The 9,098-nt window shown below is 29.1% G+C and overlaps 2 protein-coding genes across 2 annotated transcripts; both read right to left on the bottom strand.

The window, feature by feature from the left end:
* Positions 1-1,053: 1,053 nt before the first annotated feature.
* LOC125421564 (putative B3 domain-containing protein At1g78640) lies at positions 1,054-1,869 on the bottom strand. The gene has a single exon (XM_048470773.2). It carries the CDS (start codon positions 1,867-1,869, stop codon positions 1,054-1,056), a length of 816 nt encoding a protein of 271 aa, XP_048326730.2.
* Positions 1,870-7,345: 5,476 nt separating this feature from the next.
* On the bottom strand, positions 7,346-8,056 carry LOC107421453 (B3 domain-containing protein At2g33720). Its single transcript, XM_016030701.4, has one exon. It carries the CDS (start codon positions 8,054-8,056, stop codon positions 7,346-7,348), a length of 711 nt encoding a protein of 236 aa, XP_015886187.3.
* Positions 8,057-9,098: the final 1,042 nt, after the last annotated feature.

Raw genomic sequence — 9,098 nt, 5'->3', positions numbered from 1 at the left:
TATTGATACTTCAAATTATTTATTTACTTATTTCTCGATAAGTTTGTTGGTGAATGATATTAATGCTTTGATTAAATCGTATCGTGTATCAAAATTCATGTTAAAAAATTGATTGATGATATGTGTGGGTAGGGGAGTACATATAAAACTGACAGTGATGAGAACCAGCCCCGGGAATGTGGTCATGTGATACCTTTTTCTCTTATTTTCCCATGCGTGCACATCAATTACAAGAATTTGGGCAATTTTTAGAAAAAGGGACAAAAATAAAAAGGAATTGGATAACAAATTTACATATATATAATTTTGGCATTGAGTTGTTTGACATTTGGCCTAATAAGCACCTTAATGTTTGGGCTGTGAGTTTCGTATACCTGGGTGCTATTTGAGTAAAAATGTTGATTTTTTGGTTTCTCTCTCTCTCTCTCTCTCTCTCTCTCTCTCTCTCTCTCCCCCTGAAAATTGAAAATAAGGATGCCTTTTTAGCTGGTTTGCCTGTATTGTTTTCTGTTTTTTGTTCTTTTTCCTTTTCCAAACCTACTTGGGTTAACTATACTTTTGTGCCTTCTAATTAATTCGTCCCAATTTTGTGCCTCAAATTTTAATTTTTTCAATTAAGTGCCATAACTTTCTTTTTCTATTCCCTTTTTTTTTTTTTTTTTTTTCTTTTGGCCGAAGCCTTCTATGTGTGTGTGTGTGTATATATATATATATATATATATATCTTTCATTTTGTTTCAAATTAGACCTCCATTTTCGTTTTTATTTTCAATTAAGATCTTTAATTTTAGATCTATTTCAATTTGAATTTTTGGATTTATAAATTTTGTTCATCATTAAATTAATAATCTAACAATTTCCATGTCTCAAGAGAACAATTAAAAAGAAACATCTAACTTTGAATTGAGACATGTTAATGCACGTCTAGCAAAAATAATAATAATAATAATAATAATAAGTTGATCAATATAAAATTTTCTCCAAAATAAAAATTAAAAATAAAAAAAATAAAAAAATCTCTCCCTATCAAATTTATCAGCAGATTTCACTTGTTTAAGTTTTGGGAAGAGCAGCACGTTGAAGAACACGCAAATATAATGTCAAGGTGGAACATCGAGCACCCAAGAAAGGACGAACACAAATCATTCCAATCTCATCATCTTTGTTGAGCTTCTTCCTCCTCACGAAATCTTTAACCCACCCTCCTTTAAGAACGTAACAATGAGAAGATTTCCACAGCTTGAATCTCAGCTGGTGTTTGGTACCCGTATCGAAATCAACAACCCTAACACGGACACCAGGCTCGCTCTCCACCTGTTTGATATCCAAGTAGGGCAAGAAGTAGTTTCTAGCCCACTTTAATTCCAGCATCAGCCTGGAATTGCCTCCCAGATCGCTCATCGTCAACCTCTTCTTCATCTTCCACGGATCGTCGTAGAGACTCAGCCTCGTCGTGACACCCAAACGCTTCTCTTCCGCTATGTCTTCTTTGCTGTATTTTCTCATCTTCCTAAGCTTAATTGCCACCGCGTTGTCGGAGACTGGTTTCCGGCGTTTCGGAAGATTAGAAGAATAAGTGTAATGATCTGTGTGACCGCTCATGAGACTCGGCCTCGTCATCACTCCCAAACGCTTCTCTTCGGCTATGTCTTCTTCGCTGTAGTTCCTCATTCTCTTAAGATTAGCGGCCACCGTGGATGGACTCGAACAACGACGACGTCTCTCTGCAATCTGGTGACTCTGATTCTCATCATAGCCTGGAAGTATTGGGAAACAGTAAAACCGTAAGGGGCGTGGTTGGTTTCCGGTTAGAAAACATGAGGAGCTTTTGTTTCCTCCCTTGGTTGGAGTTTCATGAGTAGTCTCCATCGTTTGAAAGCCGAGAAAAAAACGATGTTTACTTGTTTAGGAAACCCGAGATTTTCTTTTTTTTTTTTTCTTTTTACTGATTGGTTACCAAGAAACAAAATAGGGAAAAAGAAAATAGTACTGAGAGTGAATGAAACAAAAGAGCGCCTAAAAACTGATACCAGTTAATTGAGTATCGCTTGATATGGAGAGAGAAAATAGAGAGGCGAAGGAGTTTATTTAATGAAGAGAACGTTGTGGGAGATTCTAAATCGAATTAGAAACACTTCCTATCTAGGATTCAAAATGTGATTAGGTATATATATACATATATATACATATATATACATATATATATATATATATATATGTGTGTGTGTGTGTGTGTGTGTATTATTTCCTAATCGTTTGTATATATATATATATATATATATGTGTGTGTGTGTGTATTATTTCCTAATCGTTTTCTAAGTACATCACCATAGTTCTGATGTTCATTTAGGTTTCTAATACTTTTTTTGCTGAATTCTACGTCTATATTGGTTTGCGGAGCCAAACTCACGTTTTGACCTAATATTTTCTTTTATAGTAAATTTATAATTTTAAATTCAAAAAATTATCAAAATATGGATTCAGTCCTATATAACAAAAATTAACTATATTGATATGGAATATAAGTTTAATCTCATGCAATTCAAAAATTAAAAAATAAAATTTTGACATTGAACGTGATCATTCATATATATATATATATATATTATGTGTGTAAAACAAAGTTTCAAGGGTTCGTGTATATATATATATATATATTATATGTGTGTGTATATATTATATATGTATGTAAAATAGAGTTTTTATTTAATTTATTTTATGATATATGATATTAATTTAATGCAATATTAAATGAGGTAAAAAAAATGCAAAAAAAAAAATTAATTTTTTTAAACAAAAATCTAATGTTTACAAACAATGTGATAATTTAGTAAAATATCATTAAAGGATTTGTTTTTACTTATTTAATTTTTAGTAATAAAATATCAAAATAAAAATAAATATTGTAAATTAATATTACTATATATTATTTACCGATTTTATTCCTAAATAACCAAGAATAAAGTAAGCTAGATTTGTTAGGCTTGGTTTTTTATGAATGTGAATACATCTCTAGGCCGAAGTAAAATCTTCCTTGCTCTAGCTTACTATATATCCTAGCTAAAATCCTCCTCTCTCTAGTTTACAATATATTATAATATTTGGAAAAAAATTTATGTAAATCATTTTCATCCCAATATAATATGGAAAAATTAGTCATTCTTTATATATAAAAAAAAGTACAAAATTCTACAGAAACTTTTTAAAATATATATAGAAAATTAAAACACAATGCATGCATGGTGCCAGTGAATTTCAAGAAATAATTGCAAGCTCCGTGTAGAAACAACTAGCGATAAAACTATTGTTTCTTCGAGCAATACTTCTAATACTCGAACTTAAGATTATTATTTAAGGGAGTAGTAATTTTTCTATTGAGGTGATTGTCATTAAAAATTAATAGTGCTAGAGACATTAAATTGCTCATCAAATATATTTTCCAAATGACATGATGAATGAAGTGGTTATATTTTAGAAGTTGAAATATTCATAGGCTTATATATATATATATATATACAAATGTAATAGAAATCTAAAATATATAAGTGAAATACAAAAACAAACCAATTATAAATATCACATTATTTACCATACCATTTGATAAAAGATTTAGTAAACAATTTGAAAATATCTAACTTTATTAATTAAGAATACTTTATTTGACAAATGGACATGTGCTGGACCACTGCCCAAATTCATTTGTCCACTAAATTAATATTATTATTTAATGCTTTTTGGAATTAATTATCTAGAAAAGAAAATAATAATTCAAAAGTATAGAAGGTAGAAAATGCCTCATTTAGCTTATTAGCTATAATATTATAGAGTCTTAAAAGAAAACAAAATTAAGTATAATAATTCCAAGCTGTCCTTCGTCCATATTTTCTTTGCTCTATTCGCACTCTCATCACATGATTACATGAAGTGTATACAATTTCATCTGCATTTCAATTATTCCCCTCTATATATATATATATATATATATATATATAAATTCATGATCATCACCATAATTCAAAATTTATGACATAATTACAAAAAAAAAAAAAATTCACCCACAGTTGCTAATTTTCAAAATAACTTCAATGTTTTCCTTCACAAACTTGAACAATTTCAACATGTTTGTTCTTTGAAGGCCAATAAACAATATCCAAACTACAACAAAACAAGTCATTAATGTAAACTAACAAATCTGAACATTCTTTTTTTTTTTTTTTTTTTTTTTTTTTGGGGGGGGGGGAGGGGGGGGGGGAATCTGAACATTCTTGCGTGCATGAAATCCACATTTACATATATAATAATCAGAAGCCTACTTAATTTATGAATCCCTTTTAATTTGTCTAACTCATGGTAGGATTTGAGATGATTATCATGAAATCTTGAACGAGGATTTTGTAATTATGTCAAACTTCAGGAATGCATATGAAATTAATTCAAAAATAAATAATAACAACTTGCAAATTTATTGACATTCTGACAGAGGAACCTTCAACCCTCTCCTGTATAAATGGCAGCTCTTGTATACATAATTTACAATAATTTGTCTTTTTCCCACTTTAGAAGGAACATTGAAGACAAAAAGATAATAATAAACAAGATAAAAAACACTTTGTAACCTAAAGAATACACACAATATTTTCATATTTCTTATTCCCGAGAGCAAAATATGAAAATTTCAAAAGCATTTTGATGAATGAAATTGTAAATACCAAGGTCTTAAAAGGGGCGAGGTTTGACAAAGCGGCCGGCGTTTTGTAAATAATCCAAGGCGTTTTGTAAATATTATTATTATTAGAATTTTTTAAAAGGTGCAATGTATGTTTAAGCCTTGCAAGTCTAAGCATAATAGAGGCTTCAATATTATTATTATTATTATTATTCTAATCATTTAAGATCATTGAATCAATAATATTTTCTTTTTGGTGAACCATTTAATTACCAACATAATGCATATTTTAAACTTAAAATCTACGTAAGTACTCTATATCATCCTAGTGTATAGAATTAAATAAGTAAGCAAGAACAAATGATAACATGTTTATACAAACGTCACATGCATAATTTTTAAGTTTCCAAAAAAATAAAAAATAAAAATTCAACGCCCTATTGATGACTGCTGGTATTTAATTGCCTGTTTTTGGAAATTTAAAATTGAAGGTGAATGCAAAAAAAATTCTTTAGAAGGCAAAAAAAAAAAAAAAAAATTGGTATAGTCCAAATGGCAAATGTCAATGACTACTGTGTGATCTCTTCTTCTTCTTTACTTTTATTTATTTATTTTTTTAATCAAAATTCTAGCTCGATCTAGGAAAATCTTTGGTGTAAGCGTATTTTTACTTTTTTCATTGCTAAGTAAAAGAAATAATTCATAGCAGGCTACTGCATCCGCATTTTTAAATATATTAAAAAAAAAAACCAAATTTGAAATAAATAACTTTTTTTATATAAAAAATTAAAATCCACAACTATTAGGTTGGAGCACTTCAACTTCTTAATCTAGATTTTCAGTATAGTCATTAGACATATAGCATGTGTTAAATTATAATTAGTTACTTTGGAATAATTAAGTTGGCAATGACTATTAATTTTTAAATATTAGATTCAAAATTTGGTAATAAAATAACTTTTTTAATTTAAAAAAAAAATAGTTAACTTTATAAAATTACTCAACTATCCTTTAGATCAATTTTTTTAAATTATTATTTCATTAAAAAACCAAAAATAAAAAGAAATTACAAAAAAAAAACATTTTATTTAAAAACTACTTGATTTTGTTATACATGGCTAACTGTATGGTAGATTTAGCAAAATCTCACACATCACAATAACACGATACAAACCCATAAGATAATTTACGGTTTGGATTGACGATATCATATTGGGTCCATATCAGTATCATCCAATATGATCTAATAAATTAACGGATTTTTACTGGTGAAACACGATAAATACGATAAACTCATTAGATCCATTAAAAAGGAGTATTTTGATAATTACATAAGTTTTATAGTATTAAAATTACTTAATTTATTATTAAACATATATTAATTTATTTTTTTAGTTTAATTTTTTTTTAAATCTAATAACAAACAAGAATTTTTGTAATTTTTAAAAAAAATATTATTTTATTATTTCAAAGTTAAATGAAATTTAAATTTTCAAATTTATGTTTATCATTAATGGGTTAACGGTTTAGATGATGGATTGCATGATAATTTATTGAATGGGTTTAATTTTATCTAGTTTCACACAAAAACTTAACGAATCGTATTTGGATTAATTTAATTTTATACAAATACGAGACAACATGACATGAATACGATTTAACACCACACGTTACTAGACATATTGCATGGACTTTGCAACTAATTAATGCTAAGACACAAATTCCCTATCAAAATTCGCCATGTACTCCTAGACACTTCTCTTCTCAGCTGTGTCTTCTTCACTCGCTGTTGTAGTTCCATAATCTTGAAAGGTTGAGTGACAGTGACAGTCTGTGACCATCGTAGCTATTTTTCTCCCACAAAAAAAATAAATAAAAATAAATAAATAAATAAATTATGTTACTTTTTTTTTTGGGGTAACTAATTTAGTTACTGAATTGTTATTCAAAAATTAGATGATATTAAATTCTTGTTCAAAGCAATGCTCCAAAAATATGCTTATATTTTGAAATAGTAAAAAACCGAGAGATAAAAAAAATAGGAAAACAAAATAGAGAGAACAAGCTAGTTGTATGAATTTATTGAATTAAAGATGACTGTTTAGGAAACCTTCCTTTTATCTCAAGTACTTAATTAATTAAACGGTAAAATTTAGATTTTACAAATTTCCGACTTAATTTAATGGTGCCAGTTCAATTTAGGAAACCCAGTAAGTATTAAAACAGTAAATTAAAAAATAATTAGGATCCGGGAATACAAATTTCGGGTCCGCATAATTTTTCTAATTGCCGGAAGCTACCCATTTAAATATGTTTTTTTAGTACAACTATTTTGGTGACTTCTATTACCAAAAATATATTTTCTAACGAGTAACTTTTTTTATTATATTTTTCATGGTGTAAAATAATTTATAAAGTATAAATAAACAGTGGGTAAATAACTATTATCGATGTTAATCAATCAAAGAAAAATAGAATTTATTTAAAAAAAAAAAAAAAAAAAAGGAAATAGACATTGATGAATCAACTTCAATATATGCCTCATGAACAAAAACTAATAGCTAAAACTTATTAGATTGATTTAACGTAATAAAAGCAGAGATAGTAGACAACAAAATTAATCAATATATATTCCTGTTCAATATTATAACTTCCCCCCCAAAAAAAAAAAAAAAAAATTCAATTTTGTTTGGATTGAGCCCGTTTAAGAACGCAAAAGTAGATTTTGAGCATGGACTGAGGATCATCCATTAATGGCACATGGCAGAACATTCCAATCTGATCACCTGTCTTGAGATTCCTCCTCTTCACAAATTCCTTAACCCACCCTTTCTTCAAAACGTAGCTATTCGACGATTTCCACAGTTTGAAAGCCAAATCATGTTCGGAATGGGTGTCGGAATCGAAGACCTTAATGGTGACACCATCATCGCTCTCTACCTGTTTGATGTCCAAGTGAGGCAAGAAGTACTTCTCCGCCCAATGCGATTTCAACATCAACCTGCTGAGGTGTCCGACATCGCTCGACATCAGATCCTTCGTCATCCTCCACGGATCGTAAACGCTCAGCTTCGTCGTTACACCCAAGCTATCTTCTTCCGCCATGTCTTGTTTGCTGTAGTTCCTCATTCTCCAAAGGTTAAGAGCCATGGCGTAATCGGAATCAGACACAAATTTCTTGCGTTTCGGAAGAGTGGGATGGTTTTGTGTTGTGAGTTTTCTCTTGTTGTTGTTGTTGGTTGAAAACCATAATGAAAGATTGAGATCCTCAGTTGAAAGAATTAGGGTTGTTATGCTGGTTGAACAGCGGCTTGACTCAGGTGGTGATATCTGATAATGGCTCGACTCATCGGCACACTTTTCTTCTTGATTTCGAAGTCGATTCTCCATCTTTTTTTGAAACCAAGAAAATCGCTTCTTGTTGATCGATCAGTTTTCTACTTTTCTTGATTGTTTGCCAAGAAACCGAAAGAGAAAGAAAATAGTGAAAGCGAGAAAGCTAGAGTAGCGATACCAGTTGATTAGAAGAACATAAGAGGGTGGGTATTTATTTATTGAAGAGAACTGAAACGATTTTGGAAACTTCTTTTGCCGAAGAATCAGGAGGGGCAATATGGGCAGCAGGGTGGCGTTAATTTTATGTTTGCGTATTTCCAGTTTTACCCTCCATTGCTGTATATTTTTAATTAAATTCCTTATGGTTTTCTAATTTGCATAGCCCTTCGGTGCTTATTTTTATTTAACTCTCCAACTCTTTGTTCAATTTCTCTACCTTTCAGTGCGTATATATACATATATATATATATATATTATATAGGTACTAGTATACTTGTAAATGATTCCCGAATTAATTTACCATATAAATAAATAATTTTTAGCGTAATTTTGTGCTTTCAATTATAAAATAAAAGAAAAATCCTCCCGAACAATTTCCACATTTTCATATGTAATATCCACACCCATTGATAGAAAATTTTAAAAAAAAAAAATTACAAAATAAGAATAAGATTTCCTAAAAGACTGTCTAACTCTTCCTCAATTATTTTATTGTTCCGTCTAACATTTTTTTTTTTCCTCCACTACATAAACAAGGTATACAATATTATTTATTGCTAATTTTGAAAATATTGTATCAAAAAAATAGATAAACAAATATATTATATTATACCAACCTTCTCAAAATTTATATATGTAGAAAATTTTAAAATGCAATACCCAATTCCATAAATTAGTTTTTCAAGTAATGACTTGCGAGAGTGAAATCATGCAGTTTAGTAGATTGAGACTCCATGAAGATAGTGTAGGTTAGTTTGAAACAATTTTGAAAGTTCCATTGTAGACAGATTAGTTGATTATACATAAATGTTAAATTATTCTAGAATACGTTTTATAGTATAACTAGAACTACATTTTTGTAATTAATTTATATTAA

The sequence above is a fragment of the Ziziphus jujuba genome, chromosome 8 (assembly GCF_031755915.1).
Source record: "Ziziphus jujuba cultivar Dongzao chromosome 8, ASM3175591v1".
Lineage (NCBI taxonomy): Eukaryota > Viridiplantae > Streptophyta > Magnoliopsida > Rosales > Rhamnaceae > Ziziphus > Ziziphus jujuba.
Note: the sequence above shows the minus strand (reverse complement) of the source record. Positions and strands in the feature narration are given on the sequence as shown.

What these genes read in the sequence shown, in the direction of transcription:
- LOC125421564 (XM_048470773.2), bottom strand. Translation starts at nt 1,869, where the DNA reads ATGGAGACTACTCATGAAACTCCAACCAAGGGAGGAAACAAAAGCTCC.
- LOC107421453 (XM_016030701.4), bottom strand. Translation starts at nt 8,056, where the DNA reads ATGGAGAATCGACTTCGAAATCAAGAAGAAAAGTGTGCCGATGAGTCG.